This window comes from Phyllopteryx taeniolatus, chromosome 15 (assembly GCF_024500385.1).
Source record: "Phyllopteryx taeniolatus isolate TA_2022b chromosome 15, UOR_Ptae_1.2, whole genome shotgun sequence".
NCBI lineage: Eukaryota > Metazoa > Chordata > Actinopteri > Syngnathiformes > Syngnathidae > Phyllopteryx > Phyllopteryx taeniolatus.
In genome coordinates, this window is record NC_084516.1 from 2360878 (window position 1) to 2388023 (window position 27146).

General features: G+C 44.5%; 1 protein-coding gene and 1 long non-coding RNA gene across 16 annotated transcripts in view; both read left to right on the plus strand.

Annotated features, from left to right (window-relative positions):
- The first annotated feature begins 7408 nt into the window (after positions 1-7408).
- The window catches only part of rapgef1b (Rap guanine nucleotide exchange factor (GEF) 1b), a 60509-nt gene continuing 40771 nt past the window's right edge, over positions 7409-27146 (plus strand). For 12 of the 15 annotated variants that reach the window (XR_009792084.1, XR_009792086.1, XR_009792085.1 and 9 more), the window contains exon 1: positions 7409-7829. Coding sequence is in view for 12 of the 15 variants with exons in the window: in XM_061799500.1 (XP_061655484.1) it covers positions 7802-7829 (28 nt within the window). In the remaining 3 variants the exon portion in view is untranslated. The remainder of the gene's footprint in view (positions 7830-27146) is intronic. The other 3 variants (XM_061799511.1, XM_061799512.1, XM_061799510.1) reach the window with 1 other exon arrangement.
- On the plus strand, positions 8821-26634 carry LOC133490025 (uncharacterized). Its single transcript, XR_009792090.1, has 2 exons — positions 8821-12890; positions 26150-26634. It is a non-coding gene; the product is annotated as an uncharacterized LOC133490025 (long non-coding RNA).

The following is a 27146-nucleotide window of genomic DNA, read 5'->3' on the forward strand; positions in this document are numbered from 1 at the left end:
ACTAATGCAGATGGGAAGACTTTAGGGAATACTAATGTTAGTCCGGGCAACATCTTAGGCCTGCTTAAAGCTCTTTTTTCTTTTTTTTTTTTTTTGCCCCAGAATGAAGGTTGCTTTTGAAAGTGTCCGTCCTCTCATCTCGGGTTCTCGTCTGAAAACCTCATTAGGAGGCTGCAGATCAAAGAGCCGGCCGTTTGGCCTGCGAACTGGACCAGACTGGACTGACAGGCGAGCTGCTTGTACATCTTTTTAGTGCCAGAGACGCTATTTTATTTCGGCCCGTACGGCGAGCCGCCGGCAGCGCGGCGTTCCTCCGGAAGCGTGCCGTCGACGGCAACTGCCGCGAAGCGGGAAATTAGCCTCGCGTTGTACTTGCCGGGACGTTTAAAGCCATTTTCGACGAAATTGTCTTCAAGTGGACTTGACTTATTATCCCTTAGTTGGGGAGACATAAAGTTTTTGAAATCTGAAGTAGAAGGTTTTGACGAAAGAAAATGTCATTATTAAGTAGATTTACAAGGTTTTGGCGGAGGCTGCAGGTTAAAGGTCATCTCCCATGACCAGGTGACCTCACCTCCCGGCGATGGATGTTGCTGAGCTGGTACCTCCTCCTCCTACCGCAGCTTTTCCGGACCTCTCAGTGCACACGATCCGGCGTATTAGAGATGCTAACTTTCCCACCGTCAGCTCACGTTGGTCATACGCTCCAAATCTCACGATATGGCAAATTGTGCACAGTATGAATATGGAAAAAAAATCTGCAAAGCAAAGAATCCACATTAAAGTGAACCGCGATGTACATGCCACATTTGCACGCTGTTATATTGCATTTTTGTATCGCATTGATTGCTTCCAATAATTGCTACATGCTTGTGTTTCTATCATTTTCCACCACAGCGTTTCAATTTTCGCTTTTGACACTAGTGCAGCAGTTGAAAATCCGGAACATTGCACATGTAACTAATAAAGGTTTTTACGACAGCGACACGGTGACCCGTGAACAAATGATTTCTATACCCATCATTTCCTATGGGTAGAATTATTAGCACTAACAGTGATGACGTTTATTTAATCGATTGAAAAGAAAAAAAAAAAAAAAAAGTGAGCTCATCTTGACCCCGCCCACAAACCTCCCGCCTTCTATCACAGTCTCGCGCATGAGCCCAAATTGCGTGACTCACGGCCGTCCTGTTCGGCGAACCGCGTGGGCTGGACAGCAGGCAGGAGAGCCTCGCCGGGGCGGCGCCCCCTCGGAGCAGACTGTCTCCGCCGCGAAAATAACGTGCTCCTGGTGTGAAGAGGCGCCGACGCGTGACGTTCCAGCTATGCGACGAAGCAAACTGTGAATTCTTCTTCCAAATTTTTGGGGGGCCAGCGGCCCTGAATCCCACTCGTGGTGGCCATTTCCGGCATGTGAGAGAGTTTATGTGCACAGGGGGGTCGCCAAAGCTAGGAGGACCAAAACAAGAGCAATCTGTACCCGGCTGACCTTAACACGCTTCAGAAAGTGTCGCGAAAATGTTCAATTCCGAAGCGTCTTTACGCTTTACGAATGACGTGTGAATTGTGGAAAACGTAAGGATGTGAGGAATGAGAACAAATTCTTCTTTTCTTCTCCTGTCTGGCCACCCAGTTTAGAAAGTAAGTCGTACAATGCAGGCAAACGCCACGGGCTACAGTAAGTGCGGTATATGCCGTGGGCCGCATAAAAACGGACTGCGGACCTCAGATGGCCCCCGGGTTGCAGTTTGGACACCAATGTCTTAAGTCAATGCGTTCGTGTCTCCAAGCACAACTGCACAATATTTCATTCTTTTTCGTTTTGATGTGTCAGTTTGACAGCACACTTCAACTGGGTGTGAGAAATCCAGCTTGCGTCTTATTTGGAGAACAGGTGCGACTGAATACTTTAATAGTAATAATCGTTTGAATACGTTTAAGTCAATCTTTTTATGTCGTCTCTATATCGCAGATTTTGAGCTTCACGGGTGGATCCGGAACGTATCCCGCGTGATAAACGGGGGGTCCAATGTCCTCCTTTCTGCATTTACACCTCGAGGAAGCGCTCGGCGAGCGGGCCGAAGGCCGCCGCAGAGACCCCGCAGAGACCCCCCGCGCCCCCTTCGAGATCGGAGCGGCTAATGGAGGCGGAGGTGCAAGAAAGCGGCCTTTGGCCCGCGTCAGTTAAACGTCACTCAGGAGCGCGTCTTGGCTTCAGAGACGGAGGACGGAAGGAGACGGCGAGATGTTGAAAGGCGGCGTTTCCAAAGAGCAGCCCGCCAAGCCCTGGCTCAGCACATAAATAATTCCTGTGAAGTCGAGTGCGTATGCTCACGTCGGTTGTGAAGCCTCCTCCGGCCGACTTGTGAAAACATTCCGTTTGGCTTGGTTTTCTTCTTTGTCTGTCCCCCCCCCCTTTCCTCGCGCCTCCTTGTCTTCCGCGCGACCTTGTCAAGACTCGGCGCGTGAGCTCTTGGCAGTGACAGAGTGTTCCATCGTCATGCAGTATTGAGCAGGTTATGACCCAGGCATCTTGTCCTGTTCGTCCAGCAGCTCTCCGTCTTCACTCTCGCAGCCATTCATCTTAATTCCGACTATGAAAAAGGACCGAAGAGGCCAAAGTGTTTCTTCTCGGTGAAGTGTTATCCAGTTTCAGTCCGACTGATCCCCTCGCTACGCTCTCGCCGCCGGGATGAGAGGGCGTGACCACCCGTCAAGGTTAACGGAGCTTTAGGCTGCGTTTTCTGCTTGCCCGTCGAAAAAGGGGAAAAAAACGTGATCAAGCGCCGTCCTTACTGACTCTCGTGTTCGGCTGGACGTTGTAGCCCCGCCTATTCACGAATTTGCCTCCAGTCGACCCGTTTATCCGTTAAACACCAAAAACAATTCAGGCTTCAATGACCCTAACGTCCCTAAATTTTTTTGTAAACCTTCAAGATAATGTAGTCTTCAGTGATTATAAGGTGATTTGTAATCGTAGGCCCAAACCTCGAGCATTTGTTTTTCTTTTTTGGGTGACCTTTGTGCGATTGAGAACAGATTCTCGTTCGCGAGGCCGAATGAAACGGCGTAAAATAAAAACGAATGCGTAAAATAACAACGTAAAACAAAAGCGAAGGCATAAAATACAAAATAATGTACAGTGTGGTAGAGTTACATAATATTTTACCTTACATCATACCACACGGTGACTAAAGGGTTGAAAACAGCTGCAGCCGTCATGTAAAGTATCCCTCACTAACTTTTTAAATGCTAATATTTCGATGAATGAGGTGAGGTATTTTTTATTTTTTTTTTAATTTGTTGCAGAGTGTTCCAGGGGCAAGAGATTTTGAAAAAGATCGACCAAAAGGAGTGGAGACTTTGGCAACGAAGAGGTTAATAAAACTGCCTGAGCGCCGAGTGCGGGTGGTGGTATGCACGGTGAGCAGGGAGCGAAGATAGGATGGGGTCTCACCAAGAAATGTTTTGGAAACAAACATGGACGAGTGAATTTGTCTGCGTCAGCGAAGAATGTTTTTGTCATTTCACCTAATGTATGTTGTTTTATTTAAAACAAAAGAGATCATTTAGTCTTCAATGAACATTTTGAGGGGGGAGGGGGCATTGGACTACCCATGTAAAAGTGCAAGCCATGTAAAAAAACAAACCAAAAAAAGCAGAAAACTGCATCTTTGATCAAATATATGACTGAATGAAATGGAATTGAATTGAAGTGCCCCACGCAGAATGGCGTGGCATGTGTGAACTCCACTGGGAAAGTGCCAACTACTATTCAGTGCTCCCTCCCTCGCCAAACATGTTTGAATGAATCAGCATCAGAAGAACAAAGCGCGAGGCCAACCTTTCCAGCGCCCTTACACGAGGAGACCCCCACCCTCGATCACGCCTCATTAGCAAGCTCGAGCCAAACTACAATACAGTAGAGAGCGCCCGCACCCTCATAATTAGTACTCGTGCCCCATCTTGTGGCCAAATGTATAATGGCAGCATTGTGTATGTACAGTACAGTATGGACCACTGGCTCCATACAACATTTGGCACACTTTGGAGACTTTCAGACAGGTATTCATTTAACGACAATGTCAAAGTAATGCAATATTTTATTGGATCCCATTTAAAGATGTACAGGTGAGACCGGTGGCCGTTGAGTGCATATGACCAGCAGGTGGCAGCAGAGTCACGTTTTATTTTTCTTTAATTTTTTTTTTTGCCACGAACAAACATATCGTGCGGTTAAAATGAGGAGGCAAAGATAGAAACGTCGTAAAAATGGTGGGAGTCAGTCATCCGCCATCCAAACACAAGGTCGTCGCATCTGCGGGGGATCCGGGTGTTTCAACACCCACACTTTCCACAGTGAACGGCTTTATCACCCACACTTTCCGTTGTACGTGCAGGGGAATATGTGCGTTTAAACACCCACGCTTTTACCGGCAAAAGGTTTCCATTTGTAACACCCACGCGCTTCATTGCAACCGGAGCGGGCTTCAACACCCGCAATTTTCCCAGTGTAAGTTTTCAACACCTACACTGTTTGACACACCCACGGCGAGACGTAGGCCTTTGAGCACTTGCGCTCCTTTCCAGACGAAAGTTTTCAACACCCAATTTTCACCACAACATGTGGATTTTTTTAACACCCCCAATATTTCCTGTGAAAGGGTTCAAGCACCCACACTTTTCATTGCACCCACCGGGAATATGGGTGTTTCAGCACCCACAAATTCCCGAATCAAATTTTCAACACCCACTTTTTTTCATGCCAGTGGGGGATGCGGGTGTTTCCACACACCCATAATTTTCCCTGTGAAATGGTTTGACATCTAAACTTTAACTGAAACCATGGGGGGTGTGGGTGTTTCAATATCCTCACTTTTTGTCCCACCTGGGGGAGGGTGTGGGTGTTGTGCTGATTTGGGTGTTTCAGCATCCACAATTTTCCCAGTGAAAGGGTTCAACACTTACACTTTTCATTGCACCTTGGTTGAATGTGGGTGTTTCAACACCCACACATTTTCCAGTGAAAGGTTCAACACCCCCACTTTTTGTCACACCCGCAGGGGACGCTGGTGATTAAGCACTCACCCTTCCCCTGACGAAAGGTTTCAACACCCACACTTTTTGTTGCCCATGCAGAGGAAAAACGGGGTTTCAACACCCACACTTTTCCCAACAAAAGTTTTAAACACATACACATTTGTTTGCACCTGCAGGGGGCTTCACCCACAATTCCCCCGGTGAAGGTTTTCTATTTTTGATGCACCAATACTTTTCTCCTGTTTTTCTAGAGAAAATGAAATTTAAAAATCAATTTTTGGAAATTGTATTATTATTTTCTTTTTTATTTATTTATTTACTTATTTATTTACTTCCGTTCAGACAACAATACCCAGAAGTGAGTGAACAATGACAACAGCAATAATTAGCCGGGACTGTTTGTCCCAAAATAAGAAAAGCCACGAAAGAGAGCGAGCGTTCAGCATCTGGGTCCTGCCTGCCCCGACGAGTCTGCGGCTCAGGAGCCATTGTCTCGCCTGCGTGCGACTTTCTCGTAGCCTCGGGGAAGGCATTCCGCGCACGCCCTTCCTCTCCGAGCGAGCACGGGCGCGGCCTCCTGCCGTGTGCGAGGCATTGAGAACTGGGGCAAATAGAAATTGGAAGGAGGGCTGATCACTAATTAAACACGTGATGATGAGGATGAGGATGAGGATGAGGATGAGGATGAGGATGAGGATGAGGATGAGGATGAGGATGAGCATGAGGATGAGCATGAGCATGAGGATGAGGATGATGTGCGTTTGTGTCAGCACTTTCACGCACGCTCGCTGCTTGCACGGGCTGACCTAGATCACTCAAAGCAATAATAAGTTCCTTCTGTGAGTCGGGTCAATAATTCATAAAAAAGAAGGAAAAAAACAAAAGTGCAATGTTTACTTTCACCTTTCATGTGGCACACAGACAGACAAGACGGCTGTGCAAAAGTCTCGGGACAGCTCCAGCGGCCTTTTTCACGACTGTCATGAATATTTTCACCTTATGCTACTTGTGCTCTGTGTTGTACTGTGCGGCGCGACAATTGCGGATACATGTGGGATGGATGACTTGACATCAGGGGTGTCACAGTCATTTTTGTCACACATTATAGTTACGGTTTCCCTCACAGGGCCGGTATTGACTTGTTTAACAATTGTTTAATCACCTCATCATCGTATTACATGGACACAACAAATGGAATGGATCACTAGTTTAGAAATCAGAAGTCAACGATAATAGTTTGTTCAACTATTGTTCGTTACTGTAAAAAGGGGTTTGGTAACAACAAATGGTTGCAATATCTCGTGTTATTATTTATTACATATGACAATTTAAAATTTTGGCACAGATTTGTGCAAGAATCATGGAAGTTGACGCTCATGTGTTGCTTTCGCGGGCCAGTTAAAATGATGTGGCGGGCCAGATCTGGCCCCCGGGCCTTGAGTTTGACACAGGTGCTTTACATACTATTGACTGCAGCCAGTGTGTCTAGCATTGTCAATAGAGTCACATTTAAATTGAAAGGTTTTAACACCCACACTTTTCCAAGTTCAACACATTCCAACACACCAGCGGTCTGATGTCGGTGTTTAAACACCCACTTTTTAGTTTTCCCCATAAAATATGTCAACACCCACACTTTTATTCACCCAGACTTTTCGTCATGTTTTAACATTCAAAACCCACACTTTTCCCAGTGAAAGGTTTCAACACCCACAAATTTTCCAGCGGCAGGTTTCAACACCCGCATATTTTCCAGCCAAATGTTTCAACACTCAAATTTTCCAGCGGCAAGTTTCAACACCCGCGTATTTTCCAGCCAAATGTTTCAACACTCACATTTTCCAGCGGCAGGTTTCAACACCCGCTTATTTTCCTGCCAAATGTTTCAACACTCAAAATTTCCAGGGGCTGGTTTCAACACCCGCGTATTTTCCAGCCAAATGTTTCGACAAGCAATTTTTCCAGCGGCAGGTTTCAGCACTCAGATTTTTCCCAGTCAAAGGTTTCAACACCCACAAATTTTCCAGCGGCAGGTTTCAACACCCGCATATTTTCCAGCCAAATGTTTCAACACTCAAATTTTCCAGCGGCAGGTTTCAACACCCGCTTATTTTCCAGCCAAATGTTTCAACACTCAGATTTTTCCCAGTGAAAGGTTTCAACACCCACAAATTTTCCAGCGGCAGGTTTCAACACCAGCATATTTTCCAGCGAAATGCTTCAACACTCAGATTTTTCCCAGTGAAAGGTTTCAACACCCACATTTCGCGTCTGTTATTCCACAGCGAGCAATCAGCGGTAACCGCCGCCTTCGACATGTCCCCCAGTGCCCCACCCCCCGCACGATGTATCCCGTCTCCCTCTCCTTCCGTGGGCCTGGAGACAGAGCGGCCCGGAGCTCCACACACGTCCGTGCCCTTGTTGACAGATTGCCGTTGCTCATTCCTACCGCGGCGGGTCGCTGGCACGTCGGCCGGCTGGCTGTGGTACCCACTCGCGAGTTCACGGGCTCCACCAGGCGTCAACGCGCGTGTGTGCATTGTGGCCCCAGCCAAAGATCACCCAGCCACGGACTGACTTGACCGACGAGCGGCCTCCCCGCACCATGTGTGTGGAAGACGGATATATTATTTTGAGCCCACCGGAACCGTCTCGCGGACACTACGGAGTGCGGAAAAGGAGGTCGGAATAGTCGTCGTCGGTGGCGACGAACCCGCAGCGAGGCTCCAGCGTTTTTGTCGGAACCGCCGAGCGCAAGAAAATGTCGGGCAAAATCGAGAGCAAGCAAGGTAAGACCACCGCCGCCGTGTAACGGTGCCCCGAGGCTGGGCACGTCCGCCAGCCGAGCGGGGGAACGTTCATTGTGTGCGCTTGCCCAATTGGGCCTCGTACGTTCGGGTGTAGCTTAGCGCTTTAGCTCTTCTTTTTCTTTTCTTTTCTTTTCTTTTTTATTTTGAGGGGGCGACTTGACCGGCATCCTTCCTCGCTAGTAAACAAACGAAATTTGAGTCGCGTTTTCACAGCGTTTTGCCGTAAAACACACTTTCGCTTTTGCCGTAAGACGGAGCCAGCCGCCGGGGCCGCTCTCACCCGGCCAGCTTACCCCGGGAACGGGGGGCATCAGGCGGCGTCTGGAACGGGGGGGCTAGCCGAGCGCGAGGCTAACGGCTAGCCTCGCGCTCGGCTAGCCGCTTTTGGGTTCTTCTACCTGTAAACTGACTACCGCACTATTATAGGCTACTATTGTTCATTCATCAAATCACACGTGCCAAAAAGGTCTCCATTCTTAACCTTCAAGTCTCAAACAACATCCAAGTCACAGGTTATCTCAAGTAATAGGTCAAGTCATCTTATTTCAAGGAAGTGGTGGCTTATATGTCACCAACAAGTTCTCTTTGTGTATTATTATTATTATTATTTGCTCAAGAACATGAAACTGACAGTCATTTCCAACAATATCGTTGTACACTCATATCAATACAACAGCACCCCAAATGATGTACAATTGCAAATTTGATATGCACCAAAAAAAAAAATAGGTGTCATTGATTTAAAATGGTATGAACACAGTGCCAATCAAAGTTCGCCGCGCCGATCAAAGTTCGCCGCGGTCACACGATGCCAGCGACTGTAAAAAAAAAAAGTCTGGAATACCAAACAAAAGCAAACACCTGTGTGACATTGTGGTCCCGAAGTCTTTGTGAAAGGTGTAAGAGCCGTGACTGATCGAGTTAATGAAACGATAAGCCAACAAAACTCCTGCATATAGGCGGAGAGAAATCTGCATGCAAGTCCGAGTCGCACTGACTCCACTCCAGTGACTTGAGTCCAAGTCGCTGTGACTCTAGCCGACTCGAGTCCAAGTTGTAGTGACTCGAGTCCACATTTCTGGTCACTGTGCTAATATAAAGCGTGTTAATCCAAAGGACCAAGGCATTAAAAGAACAACAACAGGGAACGAACTGACGAAACTACCCCATTCGGCTACTTTTGCAGCCCCGCTGCAACCACAGCACGTCTGACACACACAGGTGCACAAACACGACCGAGTGATGCAAGGTGAACGCACACGTGGGAGGAGAGTGTCACATCCCAACCACAGGGCCTCAACATTTCCGACAGATGACTTGCATATCACAAAACAAAAAAGCCTCAAGAGTCAAGTCATCAGGACTTATCTGCTCATCCAGGCATCCTACTGTTGCCCCATCAGCAACTCCAACGTATTTATTATTCATTTATTTCCTATACTGTATTCTCTTCATTTTGTAGCATTAATCTTGGCTGCACAGCTTCCAGTTTGTGTATGTGAATGCTGAGTTTTGTTTTTGTCCAATCAGATTTCAGCATCATTGTGTTGCCACGTCAATCTAAGCTGCCCAGGGCCTTCACAATCGGCGGTGCAGGTCGATTTAAACTATTTCAACAATGGAACTGTTTCTTTAACCAGATTTCAGATTCGCCACATGCAGTAGCGTCTCAATGTTCCGTCCGCAGCCAAGTTCACCCAGCAAAAAATCTCTGCAGCAATCTGCATTCATGAATACATTTAATAATCCGCATCTTTCGTGAGTATAATGTATTTTATCTAAATATATTGTGTTTTTGTCAGACTATTATTACATAAAACTGAGTTTTAGTTGGTCGTGCTGTTACAGCTGCGGTTGTTTTTCAAACTGTTCTTTAAGTAAAGTTGAGTTCACTAAGTACTCGTACTTGTGAAAGTGTTATCGGTGCATCCCTTGTGTTGTATTTTAGGGTTTCATATGACAGCAGTTGATGTCATTTTTTTTTGTTTTGTTTCAAGTTTGTTCGCTTGAAATGAGATCAACCTTTCGCAAACCAATGTTTCTATTTGGATTTCTGTTACTGGTGTTGTACATTTGAGACCATTTGTTTGTGCTGTTTGACAAGAATTGCAAAGTTGAATTTGGCTGAACAGGACAGGGTAACAAAACAACAACTCGGAAATAAAAAGAATAGTGAAGCTGTACACTGCTATATTAGCTTTGCATGCTCGCTGGCAAATAGTTAACTGCTTGTCACTTGTGTGATGAAAAGGTTTTACTTTTACATGCAGGTCGTTTAAACATTTTATGTGACTTTAGAGGTTGGTTTAATTGCACATAAGGGTCACTAACTGTGTTTTTAGGGGTTCCGTTGTAGTGAAACGCTGCCCAAAATGGTTGCCGTGGCACGCAGACCGAGAGGGCGAGTCAACGTGCGCACGAACTAACGAAACTTGAAGGGGGACATACAGCCCATCGTTGTGCATCAAGATACTTCCCCGTTACCATGGTTACGGTGTCCCGGTGTCACTCGTTCGTCCTGCTGTGGACCATTGTAACATGTTGTGCATGAAAAGGGAGGAAGTGTAAGATTTTATTTCCACACTCGCTGTCAATAATTGTCATGCAACATCACTTTGAATTAAGGAAAAGAAGATTCTCGCTTTCTTGCTGAAAGGCTTATTCTCCTGCGAATCACTCAATTAATATTTAGTTGTGTAAGCACTTCTCTGACAACTGCTTGCCGTCTGTGTTGCATGGAGTCAACTTGTGAACTACTATTTGAGCTCACCACGTTTGGACTACATCGCACAGTAAAAGCTATTAGAAACTTCGTTTTTAAATGCGCTATTATTATTCTCAATCAGCATTAGTGGGTTACAGTGCGATCTCAGAGGGGATCCCCGAGAATTGACTGCTTGTCTCTTGGAATCAACACACTCGAATGAATCATTTGCGTTTTTTGTTTTTGTTTGTTTTTTTGCATCACTGAATAAATGTTATTTGCTGTCGTAGTGTTGGGAAAACCGATGCCCCGCCCACAGAGTTGGGCAGTGTGACACAACAGCTTTGGCACGTGAGCGTTGCGAGTAGTTGTGTTTTATAATTAGCCCCGTCACCACGTCTGTCTTTGTGAGCAGTCAATTGGAGTTGATGGCCACGGCCTATTTTTGTCCTCCCCCAGCCTCCTCACCTATGTGGCACGTGTTTGCTGTTTAAAGCTCTTGAGTTTGCTTGGAGTTAGCACAAACGTGTCAGTTATTTGCCAGCGCTTTGCTTCTCGCCTGATGTTACAGTACAGTGAACCCCTGTTTATTGCGGGGGATACGTTCCAGACCAACCTGCGTTAGGTGAAAATCCGTGATGTCGAGAGGCCAAGTAATTAGTAGCTATAAAGATTCACTCCTCCCACATGCTTTAAACACGCTTTAACTCATGAAAGCACACTTTTTGAAGTATTCCTGAACGCCTGTTCTCCCACTCTCGCAAGTTACACGTTGCAGTGATTCTACAATAACACTGAATGCAGTATGGCTGTAGAGTGCATACCAATAGTTCTCGAAATAAGAGGCAATGTGTGCTTGCTTCAAGTGCTTTAATTTGTCACTCCCAGTTTGTTTACTGTAAAAATGACACGCAAAACAAGAGCATTAAAACGTACATTTATTGACCCTGTAAAGTGAATGAGATTTGTTTCTAAGTACATTATACCTTTTTGAAGATAATTGCATAAAATGTGCTAAGACTGACAACGATGGAGTACTCAATTTTGGATTTTTCAGGTTAAATAGTTTTTTACCATTTCAGGTGTTCTAATTAGTGACACTCTCTGGAGTGCGGCATGAGTCACCCCTCACCCGCTGTATAAGAACTTGAGCGCCTTCATTCGCATAGGCAGTTATGGGGCGCAATTGTGACGTGCAGTCAGCTAGTTAACAAAGACTACAACCCGAAAATGCATATTCCCTTCCGGTAGTATGCTGCCGTGGTAGCATAAATTCAGACTTGCCAAAGTATTTAGAAGTAGTTGATATGGCCGAAATGTTCATAAGGTGAACGTTCATCAGTGATATAAAAATATTCCAAATTATCAGGGAGTGATAAACTGCAGTATAGTGGGTGAACACTGTACCGAAATAGTAAACAGTGGGAGTGTGCAAACAACGAGCTCACTGCCCCACTGGGCCGCTCAGCGTCATACGCTGCAATTTCGAGGTTTGACGGCTGCAAAGCGCTTCGCCTGCTCAACGAGAGACTTGTTCACCCCCGTAGATTTAGCCACGCTGTAATTATTGTGATTTGTATGGGAAAGCAAGGAGAGGGAGGCAGGGAGGGTGGAGATCCATCGGGAAGCGGTGGGAATCTTGCGCCACTCCAGAAGGAGAATCGTTCAGCGCAACGGGCGGATCGCGTGTCTTGCTTCTGCCTGGACACCGCTATCCATTAGCAACGGAAGGCTAACGGCGAAGCTTCTGCGCCAAACATTTCCACGCCTCTTCTTCCGAGGGACCATGGATGCCAAAGTTGCTTTGGAAGACTCTGGATATAATGCAACAGTGCTACTTTTTACTGTTTGTCTATTAAGATGAGTTATTTGTTGCTCTCGCTGTGTGCCACACAGCAGGCCGTCCGCGGGCGGATGGCCTTTTCCCATCCCTGCCACACTTCAGTGTGTCCTCACGCCAACTAACTGGGTGGCACCTGTGGTGGCATCGCCGTCCTCCTGCCCTGTTAAACGACTACTTTTAAGCGCTTCATGACTCCCCACACACCTCCACCGCCACCACCACCCCTCGCTATTTGTGGATCTTCCCAGGAAGAGTGTGGGTCAAGTGAGCGTGATCATCATGAGCTTGTTTGTGACTAATCCTCAGCAGGGTTGTGAAAAAATGCCAGTCCGAAGAGCAGACGGCAGTTAGTTAGTAGACAAAAACTCTGTCGACCGCTCAGTCGGGTTCTTTCACGGGGCCTCTTGGATGGGCAACGCCAGCTGGAGGAGCCAAGCCTCCTCCGAGGACACGGACTCCTCACTACCAGGGGACCTTGAAGATGACTACTCAGGTAAAAGGCAAACTAGCAGGCCTGATGAACTGTACTATAATAGTTATTGCAAAATCTGTAAAATACACTTATGATTATGATTGAGAAAACGGTGTTGAATGATGAGTTGAGTCTTCTTCTTGACCTGACCGTAATTTGAATGTGTGAAGTGTCAGTCGAAAAGATGTTACGAAAGGTAAATTGCTGGGAAGGGAGACGGAACGCCGACCGTGCAGTTTATTCAAGAATAGACACGGTGGAAATTCACACGGTTAACATGATCATTAAGGGGAAGGCTAATTAACTGACTTTTCTGTTACTCGGATTAATGGCTCACAGGTGCGCGCGCCTTCGACCGTGAATTGGATGGGGCACTGTCGTCTGCTAGCAGGCTAGCCATTATGTTTTACGAAATGACCCAAAGACAACCCAGCTGTATACTTTATCCATAGCTGAGAGAAATTACCTTCCACAAACCCGATGATGGATGTTCGGTTCCCAGTTTGCCCCTTGAGAAGTGGTTACTATGCCAACAGGAACTATTTACGACATCCACTCAATTTATCCTCCTAACCCATAGGTTTTCGATGGCTTAATCTAGATTTTGTTTTAGGGAAATAAAAAAAAAACAACAACAATATTTTGTGGACGTTGCAGTTCAGGTCAGCGATATTCAAATACTTTTGTGCCACATAGAAGTATCCTGGTGCTCGTTGTTTCCATAATATTATGAAATGGTCTATACATCTACAGTTTCATCTGGAGTATTATTTATTTTTTGTTGATGCTTGCCAGTTTCAAAGCTTTAAATGCAAAATGGCCTCTTTGGCACAATGAAATGCAGCAGGGGCCATTCCTCTCTGGGCTTTTTGTGTCGTGTGGCTTTACGCAAGGTGCTCATTTGCTCGGCTGAAACCCTGGGCGGACACAACGCGGAGAGGCCGCCCCGCCGGGCCACATCCTTCCGTCGCAGGCCTTACGAGAGGGGTGGGGGCTCGAGGTCACGGGGGGCATTGTCGCTCCAATATGAAGAAAGCGTTCACACATGTACGTTTGCTCGTTACCCATGATACCACACTTCCGCCTCTTCAGCCCTTTGTGCACCTGACTTCAGAACAGATGAACAAACCAACAAGGGCGGCCTCTAGATTGCACTATATTCTCATATAAATCCGGAAAAGAATGAAACAATCTTGCAGTTGAATTAAAAGACAGTCACAAATTATAGAACCGTTTCCATAGAAACAAACAAATAATTTCAACTATCTTAAACCTGGAACCAGAAATAATAATAATAATTCAAAAAAATAAATTTTTACTCAATGCACAAAAAATTGAGATCTCTGCTTTTTGCGTTTGACGTCTTCATCGTATGTAGTTTTCCACTCCTAATCACTTAACTAAACTTTGTTTTTCTTTCTTAACTGCCACATCGCTTGCCCATGGAAATTAGCTACAAAACTACAATCTGGCACACTCTGCTCTCAAGTTTGTTTTCTGTACATGGTCCCTGACAAAAGAACAAACAAGTAAACATAAACAATCCCACCTCACAGGGCAAGATTGCGTTTGCGCCGTGGTCTTAATCCAGTTCAGCAGTACTGAAGTGTCGCAGTATTTGCTGCGCCGTTTGGGCTGTAATCTCCCCGTTCTGATGCCAAGCGATCCTGGCTTGCTCATGCCGACGATGTTCTTGATTTGCGAAGGTTTGTTGCGGGGGGGAACGCATCCATCCCGGCGAGCCTGCCTGCAACACGTCGCGTCTCTGTAATTAGGCTAGTTGAGCATATCATTTTGTAATCACAGCATTCTGTGGTGCCGTAATGCCTTGTTTTGAAAACACGACGTTGGCGCTCTCTAAATCGGTGCGTTTAGCCCCAGCGGGGATGTTGTCAGTTAGCCCTGACCTTGCCGCTTAGAATGAGCCGCAGACGTGCGCAGCATGGATGCAACATTTTACTGGAACGAATATGGTACTGTGGTAGTGTACGGAGAAGAGTAGCGATGTCAAACTGCCCCTTTTAACTCCCAGCGTTTGGGCCTCCAATCCAGATACAGCCGTATGAGCTCACAGTCCTACTAACGTAATATACCATAGTTAAAATTATTATTGTTTAAATATAATAATAAAAAAATATAAGCCTATATTGAAGATACATTTCTTCAGCAAGCCTCCTCCAACTGCGTGACATGTGACAACTTTTTCCGTCATGTGACCAGAGTGAGAAAGACTGGCTACGGCTAATGCTAGTACAACGTACAACTACGTCTCAAAAGCAGGAAACATGGCTTGTACTACTAATAACCCTGAAATTGTGGAGCCTCCATGCTCATTTAGGTCAGCAGTATGGGAGTCATTCGGTATTTTATTAATCAGACATAAGACATAAGACAGCAGAATAAAACAATGCAAAATAAGTAAATGCCTTGAGTTTAAAACCTGCAGAGTAGAGTATATCAAAGTATGCCAATACTTTGCTCAAAGCAGCGGTAGCAGTTTTTGCCTTGATCCTCCATTTTGCATCCACTTTTGCCAAGTCAGTTGAGTAGCAAGTTGTCAGGCTGTGCTTGTGCACGAGTGTGTCAAACCATTGAGGCAGCTGCCCGCTGGAGTTGGCATACTAGGAAGGGGGACGCCCCACAATCGGTGCCAGTTTCCGATGGCTTGGTCTAAATCAGGAAGAAGTGGGAGGGGCGACTCTTTCGAAAACAAGTCATCCTTCTTGTGTATGAATGAGTGCATCCATGCTTTCGAGTTGTGTATTTTTTTTATTTTATGCCACTCACTGTCAACTCAGTGGCACCATGGGAAGGGGGTGGGGGGGGTCTCATCCAATGAATGTCAGACTGGTATCCTGTGATGCACTCACTAATGATCCTTATGCAACGTGGATAGCAGTGGACCTCATAAGTATGCAAAATACCATGAATGCCGCATATTGTTTTTGGAACATAGCCTCCATTTAAAAAAAAATAAAAAAAAAAAAAAAATGTTTTTTTTTTTTTTTTTTTTTTTTTTGCAATTGGCTATCCGCTATTTTTGTGCTCAATCCAAAGCAAATGTATTACTTTACTGCGATCCAGTGGAATCTTGGTGTTGTTCGGTTAAATTCATTTATAGTTTTTTTTGGGGTCATCTGCGTTTGAAATGTGCTGTTTTGTTGGTACAGGCGTCAAAAGTGAAAGTTGGTTTCTGCTTCTCTCCTGATGCTTCTAGCCTGGTCCAAATAGCCCGGGGCATGTAGTCTACTTTGCCCTTACAATTTGGATGTACCGTATTTTCACGACCCTAAGGCACACTTAGAAGTCTTAAATTTTCTCCAAAATGGGCGGGGTGCCTTATAATGCGGCGCGCCTTATGTGTGCACTGAGTTCCCAAATCTATAAATGTTGTTGTGTGACTGGGAGCATTTCTTGCCGACATGCTGCTTATAGAGAGGAAAGGCGGACGTGACTGAGTACAGCATGCGGACGTAAAGGGGGAGGGTGCGCGTGAAGGAGGATGCTAAAGGCACGCCCCCAGTAGGTATATAGCGCTGGGGTGTGCTTTGTGCAAAACAACATCGGTTTGGCTAAGGACCCCCAAAAATGTCACCTACGAAGAGACACGCTTACGAAGCACAGTTTAAACTGCAAGCTATCAGTTACGCGGAGGAACATGGGAATTGAGCAGCCGCGGGAGAATTCACGGTTCGCAAGTGGAGGAAGCAGGAAAACGAGCTTCGCTGAGTTTCCGCGGAAACAAGGCGAGGTGGGCCCGAGTTGGAAGACCAACTCGAGCAATGGATTAATGAGCAAAGAACAGCCGGGAGAAGCGTCTCTACAGTCACCATTCGACTGAGGGCAATAACGCTTGCAGAAGAAATGAAAATCGAACATTTTCAAGGTCCGTCTTGGTGCTTTCGTTTTATGAAACGGCGGCACCTATCCATCCGGGCAAGGACTACCGTGGCGCAGCAACCTCCGGCGGATTACAAGGAAAAGCTCGCCATCTTCCGCTCCTGCTGCAGTAAAAAGATTGCCGACAAATACATGCAGTCCAACCACATCACCAACATGGGCGAGGTGCCACTCACTTTCGACATCCCAGTGAAGTAGAGAAGAAGGGGACCACCACGGTAGCGATACGCGCAACGGGGCACGAGAAGTCGGGTTTTATTGTTGTGCTTGGTTGCCATGGTAATGGACAGAAACTGCCACCTATGGTGATTGTTAAGAGGAAGACGCTGCCTAAAGAAAAGTTTCCAGCCGAAGTCATCGTTAAGGCCAATCAAAAGGGCTGGATGGACGAGGAGAAAATGAGAGAGTGGCTGAGTGAGGTGTACGTAAAGAGACCGTATGTTTTTTTTCCCCGCGTCACCGTCCCTGTTGATCTGTGACTCCATGCGCGCCCGTCTCACAGCTGCTGTGAAAAACCAAGTGCAACTAAGACTGGGAGGCAACGCTGGGCGAGTTACGCCACCATATGTGAATGGATTGTGGATGCTTGGGCTAAGGTATCTGCTTTGACTGTTGTCCGAGCTTTCGCGAAAGCCGGCATCATTGCTGAACAGCCCCCCGGCAACAAGACTGACTCAGACACTGACGAGACGGAACCCGGCGTGTTTGTTGGAGAACTTGTCCAGCTGTTCATTTTGGATACAGAACATGAGGACTTTGATGGATTTGTGGATGAGGATTGATCAAAAAATTATGGGAGTACATTGTTAAATACTTCAATAAAGTACAACCAAACTCAGTTTTGCTCCCGCTGCCTTTTTAAAAACATTGTTTTAGCGTGCATGCATGCTACTGTATGTTCTAAGCTAGCGTATGTTTTACCATGCCTGCGCCCAATAATACGGTGCGCCTTATGTATGTGTTAAATACAGAAATAGACCCCGTAACTGAGACTGCGCCTTTTAATACGGTGCACCCTATGGTCGTGAAAATACGGTACCGTGTTCCGAAACATTTATTATTGTGTGTAAATGCCAAAAGATGAGTTCAATGACTTAATAGGGTGTGTGTAAAGTGCCAGTGTGCTTATTTGTTTGTCCATGATGTCACATCAGTTTGTGCTAGCGTGTTATTTAGGCTAGTACGCTAGCTAAGACTGCGGATGAGCCTTGGGAAGATGGTGTATTTGTGTTGAATCATTTCAAGAATGAAATACATTTTTTTATGTAACATGATCGTGTACATTCTAGACGCATGGGGTTGGTGCTTGATGATCCTCCCCATTTTAAGTGCTTTGTCGCCATCTTGTGGCATCAATATGCAATGTCAGGCCCCTTTTGGGGTGACACTTCAATTATTGGCAGATTTTCGCTGTGGTTCTCTGTCTCTAACTTCTCCATTGGTTCACTGCAGTCGCAAATCTTATTCACATATTGCACGCATATGCTTTGTTTCTTAACAAAGTCACATTGCCGACTATTGGCCTGGCATACCTATTACAGTGTTTCCTGCTCTGAAAGAGAAGTCATGTTGTGTCACTGCTGGTCATAAATGCTAATTGGCGTCTGCGACTTGCAGGGTAAACACAGGCGTCACTGCCTCCCACAATAGTGCAGTGTTGTGCTGCACCCGACCCGCATCTCCAAGAGTTCCTTTTCACCGCTGACACATAAGCATCTGGACTTGGCTGCATCAAATGCCCCAACATTTGAATTGCACTTGTATTCATATTAATATTGTATAAAATTGAAAATAAAAAGTCATTTTCTACTTTCATATTCTGTACTAAAAACAAAAAGTGAATGAGTTGAATCAATATATATATATTTTTTCACCCCCACACAAGTATTAGTACTTTTGCCATCTCTATCTGTTTTATGCTTCTCGCTCCTCTTGCGTGTCGACGCAGAATCCGGCGTTTTATTGGGCCTCTCACGCCGAGCACGAGCAGCTGCGGTCTGTGGAGGGCTATGAACTCATCTCAGCAGATCGCTTTGTTTGCAGACTCGACGTTCGCGCGGCTTGACAAGCTGGGTATTTATAGCACCTGACGGTTCTCTTTTGTCTGCTGGTTTTCACCCAAGGTAAACGCGCACTGTCTGCCTGTCAGTTTCTTGAGACGCTCGTTTCAGATCTTAATATGGAACGCGCCGGAAAATATCTGAAGTAGCCACAACGTCATTGGAATGATCAGACTGCTTTGAGCAAAGTATTTAGCCCTTTACATGCACACACACACACGCACACCGCAAAATAGCCGCATCAGAAAATGAATTGATTCGCTGAGAGGTGTAGCGACGTCCACGCCAGCGTCCGGTGTGACATATACAATGTCGGGCAGTGATCATTGCTTTCAACACAACAGGAGCGTCGGGTGTTCAACTTCACATCCCCGACGCTCCGCTGCAGTGAACCCATATTTTTCGCGGGGGCTATGTTCGAGACCCAGCCACAATAGGTGAAAACCTGCGATATACTGTAGACACCATATGCTGTTTGTATATTTGTATATGGATTTACGCCTTGCACATACTTTAAACACAATTAACATTATTAAAACACACTTTTTCAAGTAATACTTAGTACCTTTCCTCCCTGTCTCTCTCGCAAAGTTCTCCAAATAAGATGCGAATGCTCGCGCATAATTTGAAACGCCATAGGTGGGTTAACGGAAGTTAGCATCGTTACAGTAATTATCAACTGCTACTTGAACATTCACGGAGCAACAACACATTCAAACAGAGCGTACGTCTATACTCACAGGCATATATTTTCTCTACTTTGTGGGAACAAAGACTATTACTGAAACTTAGTTGGGGACCTTCTTTGCCTTTTTTTGTTATTAATTACGCTGCCTTTCTTCTAGTAGATGACAGTGCTGCCCGGTATGTTGTGGCACAACGTGGTATTACAATGAATGCACACAACTGCAATTATACTGCCTTTATACTGTTAAAACCTATAAAAAACGAATGAAGTATGATATATGAACAATGAACCACGATATAGTGGTCTATGTGCCACGCGATTGGCTGGCGACCGGTCCAGGGTGTACCCCGCCTCCCGCCCGAAGATAGCTGGGATAGGCTCCAGCACGCCTGCGACCCTAGTGAGGATAAGCGGTAAATAATATTGAATGGATGGATGACCTTATTAATTACTCTGTCAGTTAAGTGATTGATTACGGTGCATTCTGGTTTGTGTACAATTTCGGTTTACGTTACCACCGTAGGAGCGGAAGTCTGTTGTAACCTGACCCGGATGCTGTGTTGTGTGTGAAATTTTTGCTGGGTTCATATGTGTAAAAGAAAACAAAAAAATAAAATAAATCGAATAAATCCTCTATCCAAGTTTGCAAACGGGTGGAAATTTTTCTTTTAGTTTGCAGTAAATTTCATAGGGATGTTAAGAAGTGGGCATTTCAGAACTACTTAAATTCCTTAATTCCCGTGGAAAGTTTTTTCAAACGTTGAACATTTCCGGAATTTTGCATTTGGAGCTGGATCTCAATTTTTGGGTGTTAAATAGGTTCTTTTTTGTTGAGCGCTTTTTTTTCGGCCCGGCCCGTTTCAATGAGTCAGGTTCTCATACAGTCCAGCCTGCTGTGAACACACCGTGTCGTCATGTCCACAAAAGAGGGAGCGGCGCTCGCCGAGGGACGGGAAACGCAGCCAGCAGCCTCGGCGTCACCGGGGGGAAGGAACAGGAGGGCAGGCGAGGAGAAAAAAAAAAAACAAAAAAAAAAACAAAAAAAAAAACGGGGGTATGTTATTTCCCACTTTGAATGCTCGGCATCATGCACGAGCGTGTCAGGAGTCCCATTTTGCCTTCGCATTCACAGGACAATTTGGAGCTTTGGTGTTGCCGGGCGAAGTTTGGCAACACAACGTGTTAATGTTAGCATGGAGGGGAGGTTCTTTAATTTTCCAGAAATAAAAAAAGTTGCTGCATATCAAGACATTAGCAATTTACTGCATTTTTTTCCTTTTTCTTTGGGTTTTTGGCAAGACTTTAGAATGAATTGTGTTGGTTGTAGTGACTCCCAAACAGATTGTCAGATGTGTAGCGGAAGATTACCCAATTTCAGGTAAATGGTCCGAAAATAATCATTTATTTACTAAAATTAATGTATCTTGTCTTTTTGATCATTTTCTATTGGAAGTTAAACTGGGGAATTTTGGAAAACTTTTCATGGGAATTTATGGCAATTAACTGGTAACTGAGGATAGTTTAATGGAAACTTATCACATTCAAGTATAAATATAAACATTTTATTTTGTCGTAAGCGGACATCAATGCAAAATAGATCTAGAGCTCTCCTTGCCCACATGCAAAGGCATTACAGTACCTTAACAACCCTCAATTTCCAGCTTTGTTCCTGTTTATTCCCAAAAAATACCATTAAATCATGGAAAGTTTTTAAGTTTGAAAATTTCTGGAAGTTTGGAACTCCAGTCTTTTTTTTTTTCTTTTCTTTGCCAGCGACATATAGTGACAGGCGAACAATTAAATGCAGTTCCACCAAATGGCACAAGGTACAATTAACTTGTTGCCATTTATACATAACAGCTTGGTGTTTAACTAAACAGGCCCAGATTTCACATTTATGTACATTTATGAGTAAATTGAGACGAGGACATGATTATTTCAGTTCATTTTGTGCCATTTTTGTTTGGTGGTGTGCTGTGAGATTTTTCTCATGATTATGCGCCTTGGCTCAGCAAACATCGGGAAACATTTCACTAGATTAATTTGAAAACAAATTTGCCGTCATCCCAGCAACACGGAAGCACGTGCGTAATCCATGCTAAACCCAGCGATTGATATTTTGCCCATTTTGGGATAATCTCACGCCATGACTCATTTTAGCCGTGTGGTGGCAATTTTTTTCGCACTCTTACCACCACTTTCTTCCACTCCAACTTATACTGATGTTGCTCTATTACCACTCCAGGTGTCCTCTGCTTATAACCGCGCCCTGTGGCATCCCCTTTTTGTGTGTGTAACATGTAAAAGAGTCGCTCAGTAGTTGTGTCTGTTTCTGTGTGTAGCATATAGGACAATTGATTGACCTATATCTCGCGGCTCAGTCCTCCATATATTCAATACAGCCCCACTGAAGTCAACCCATATTGCAAGCATGCACAGAGTGTAGCTGCTACTAACAGTTTTCGTTTTGGTCATCTATACACATATACATTAACGATTGATTTAAACAGTGTACAGTGGGTGTCAAGTCAAAACCAGTCTGTTCCCTCAATCTGTTCGACCGTCTAGCTTTATTAAGCTAGCACAAGAAGTCTGTGTTTTAACTCAGAGTGATTGCAAATTTAGTGCAGTGAATCCGTGTTTAGGTGAAAATCTGCAGTTTAGAGCAACCACATAAACTTTTGTATTAATATAGTTTTACCCCACCCCCTACATGCTTTAGAGTAACACATTCAAACTTATTTAAAAAAAACAAAAAAAAAACAGTTTCCCTATAACATCACTTTGTCTCTTGCAGTGTTCTCCAAATAAGAGGCAAAAAGTGTGCTCGCTTCAAGATGTTTATTTGCCAATCACAGTTAAAGTTTACTGTAAAGCTGACACAATGAACAAGAAATAATGAAACACTGTGAATTTCAACACTGAAATTTTCTATCAAACCATATGAGTTTATTCAACTAAGGTCTGCTATCTTAATGCTCACATATAGTGGGAAACACGATAGATGGGCTAAAAGGAATTATAGAAAATGGATGCAGGATTGCAGCAATTCCAAACCTTCAAACAACTACTTTAACACACACAGAACAGCAACGCATACAAACAGAGCATACCACTATACGCACAAGCGCGTTTTCTTCATCCAATGAGGAACTGCGATATAACGAGGTTAGCTGTAATGCAAATGTGTTGAATGACTTGTTCCACGAGTGGATTTAAGATAAACTTGTGTGCACTTTGCAAAATAGTCTGTGTCGTCCTCCACTCTTTAACAAGAAGGAAGTCAACGTGCGCGCCTATGAGGCATGAATGACTGCACAGATGGAAGAAAGTTTGTCGTATGGTACACAGAGAGCGCTTTGGAAGGAGCTTTGTCGGCCCTTGACCTGAAACAGAGAGACCATTGAAGCCAGGGGCCTGTAAAAGGTTTATGTCGCCACGCAGTATATTACGACACACACAGGTACTCGGGACCCTCTTCACACAACACCGCCAGCCTACATCTGACCTTGTGAATGGACCGTTTTGTCAGAGTCTTTGCAGCGATCGAATCAGGAATGAAGTCGTCCTTCCTCAAAGGCGCTTATTGAATGAATCTCCTGTGGTCCGTGATGTGATATGATTTCATATCAGCCACTGAAAAGACACTTTGTATGACTTACGAATGCAGCTGCAGCACTGTGTCAGGCTCCCCCGTGTGTTCTCCTGTTGAATAACTTAGTTACGGCCACTGGGAGAGACCTGAAGCTCAAAATGACTCCCTCAAATTTTTTATTTTTTTTTTGTTTTGTTTTTTTTGTAGTCGAAAATACAATAATTTAATGAAAGGTAAGTCGATTACCGTAATCGATGTCATTGATATTTGTCAGCGCAGTACAGCAGTTCTCAACTTTTATGTCATGGGCTGGTTTCATGTAAGGCACGGGTGTCAAACTCAAATTCACGGTAGGCCAAATTTTAAAACTGGGACAGTGGTATTTATTTGTTGTTTTGTATTTAAATAGATAACATGAATTCTTCTGTCTCTCCATCTTCTATTTATCTATCTCCAACTACCTTTCTTTTTGATGTACATCTTTTTTCAAAGGCCAACAACAAAACAACCCCCCAAAAAATAAGAATGTCCTTAAATAAAAATCCAAACTCCCTCAAATAGATGCCTGCCTGAAAAAAATGCTAGTAGTTATCTCAGTTTATAGACTCTTATCGTTTACACACGAATATGAAAAAAAAAAAAAACTCTGTTGTGATGAGACATGTGAATAGCAGGGGATTATTGTACAGATTTTGGTTTTGTTGCGTTTTGGAATAGTGTACGTCAAACATTGTTTGTAAAGGTCCTCCTCTGTGATTTTTATTTTTTTATTTGTATTTCAAAAACTAGTTAATTACATGCCACTCTTCAACTGAAAACATGCTAAGTTGGTACCTTTTGTAAACTGAAGACTCGTAGCACTTGAGCAGCTTCGTTTTGATGGTGTCATGGTTTTTGGCCGTATCACCTGACCATACTTCCTTGACACCAATGTACTACTTTCCTATTAGACAGGGCTTTGGCACCATCTTGTGGTGTGAGAGCGCAAAAAAACGCAGCCGCCATGAGCCAAGTCCACGCCAGGCGGCACAGCTGCTTCGAGGTCCGCTAGGTGATGACGCCAAGACCGCTGATTGGAGCCCCAGTGGATTCGCAGCGGCGTGATCGGGCGCGCCTCCGAGCGGTTGTCAGAGTTCATGTGTAGCGGCTGTGCGGGACTAGACGCCAGAGAAAGAGGAACAACTAGGTGCCGGTTGAGAAGATGCACTCGAGGAGCATCAGATGGTGGGAAGGCGTAATCGTTACACCCCCAGCCGTAACAACGCTTTGTAAACAGCAACACAACAAAAATGGGATGACGGCACTTTGCTTTCTCCTTTTATGCCATAGCACAATCTTACGACTGGTGTTTGTTTCGAGTTTTCAGTCATCTTTGGAGAGCTTGTTAGGGAAGCAAACAAAGCCAAATGATGAGACAGAAGAAGAAGAGCCTACAACTTCCAAGAAAAAGATGACGTCAGGAGTCCTACTTAAAATATGGGTTTAGCGCTACGGGTGATCCTCGCGCACAGCACCCTTTTTTGTGTAATATGTTCCGATAGGCTCGCAAATTCGGCATTGAAGCCTTCAACATTGCTTAAAAAAAACACCGAATACCTTGCTTCCATCTCCAACATCTTTGTGTAGCGGGATTTTCTGTAATGACAGCGAGCAAAACAAAATTACAGACTAGACTGTGTTTAAGTCACACCCTTCTTGGGTCAGTGTCTCCCATTACCCCAAAATGGGACCGGCTTGTTGCAGAAAAACTAGCGCAGGGCTCCCACTGCTCACTTCAACAACTGCGCTGAGCGTAACGGGGAGTTGTATTTGAACTCATTCACTGAGTTTTACAGCATTTTGACTGATCTTTCAAGACCCACAGAATATTGTGTTCTGTGATATCGCAAGAAAAACGAGTTTGCTGCAAGCTCTTTCCCTTCTTTAGTAATCAGCAGTAGAACATGGGTTGGTTTCACTGGTTCGTGACCAAAAAAGAAACAATCAGAACAGCGACTTGGATGCTAATATTTATTGCTTTTGTCACACCTCAAACTATAAAGCAACAAAAACAAAGACGGCGAAAGGGCTTTTTGATTGCAAAGTAACCATTTTATAAGATATACAACTCTGAAACGCCGATTGAGTGACTGTGACTCCCCCCATGGCTCGACTTGGACGTCGGCAGCTTTTTTTACATGCTGTCCCTCATTCACTCCATGAACTGCCATCTTTTCTCGTGATCGCGACACATACTCTGTTTATACCATTCATACTCTGTTCGAGTGTGAGGTAGCTAAACTTGTACGTCCTCCAACGTACAAGTCCTCTATGTAAAATGTCAAGCATGCGTTTCTCTCCCTCTTTTTTTTTGTTTGTTCTTTTTTGTTACTTTCTCTCTGCGTCTCACTGACTTACTCCTTATTATGGCATCTCAAACAACCATTAACCAGGACGACATTCCAAACCGGGGCTTGCTCGCAACTCGCGCCGCGGTGGCCCTTTTAAGATAAACCGAGGACGTAATTGAGGCAGGAAGTTCGCCGCCGCTACTACAATAGACTGAATAAATAATTCACTTTGCACTTAACTGTTTCCTGTTGAATTTTTTTTCCTCTCTTTGCATTTTCTCCCCCCTTCTGTTCATCTTCTCTAAAAATTTGCCTCTCACATTCCGGTCTTGCTCCCAATCCCATCCTGGAACCGCGTCCCTGCGATTAGTTCTGACATGAAGCAGGCCTCCAACCCGATGTTGTCAACTTTAATGGCTAAATCACGCATTGTTTAAACACGGGGTTGTTGCTAAGTTGCGAGGTTTTTCCGTAGTAACAGACGTCTGCTTGTAAACAAATAGTCTATTCTAGAGATTAAACTGTATAATGAGTTGGGTAGGAACGTGCGACATTTAGCATTTTGGATGAATTGTACTTGTCAGAGTAGTTTTAATGCTGCATACTTTTGACTTTGACTCCAGTATTCATGTTAAGAAGAAACAGTACTACTTGTTGCTTATATTGATTTACTTATATATTTTTTCATCTGCCATCTGTCCATTTAGACTACCACTTCCGCATTGGGCGCTGTTGACCTTTGACTCTATTTCATCAAACGACACAAGACAGTCACATCACCGCACACATCGTCTTCTATTGGGCTTCGCGGGCATTGATATAAACACGAATCGACGCGCCTACGTGGCGGCCATGTTGGGAAGGTCATCGTTCCCATCGACGGAAACGGCGCACCATTGCGTTTACGTTTCAGACGACGAAAAACAACGGCCTTCATGTATTGTTGTATTTGTCTGGCATTGTCTGCCCTAATGTGGATATTCCCAACCACTTCTAACTTTAGAAAACACATTAGCCCTATTTTATGGATCATGCATCTTTTGGTCTACGTGCTAGTCTCGCAAACGTACGCACGCACGCACACACACGCAGAGAAATATCCAAATTTGCCAATGCACTTTTTATGTGCTTTTATTTTATTAGACTTTCATGATCTGATTTTAAAAATAAATCAGAAATTACTCACCCTTTACTAAGTAGTTGTAGTTGTTTCTTACTCTCACTCAATTTTTTGGGAAGACCAATATTTATTGTCATTTTATTTTTAAGTAGCAGTACTCGTACTTGAGTACGATATTTGGCGAGGGTTATTGATATATTTGGAAATAAATTAAGAAACTCCTGTATCTAACTAATTCACTTGTGCCCATTAACCTCTGTAGGTCATTCATATGTTTGGATTATCTTGTACCTTAAAGCACAATTTTACTTTTTGGCTGGATTTACGCTATAGTTCCAAGTGCCCAAAATCTGATTTAGTGCCTCTACCAGATTTTTTTATTTTTATTTTTAAGTGACTCATATGGGGATAACCTCAGCATTACCCCACTAGCCACCATTTTCCTAATGTAATGGTCTTGTGTATCATATTTAGACCTCATTAAATAGGCGATGCCAGGTGCGCCCCAACTACGGCCCGGGGGTCATCTGCGGCTCACCATCTACCTTTCAGCGGCCCGCCGCATATACTTAAGAGGCCATTTG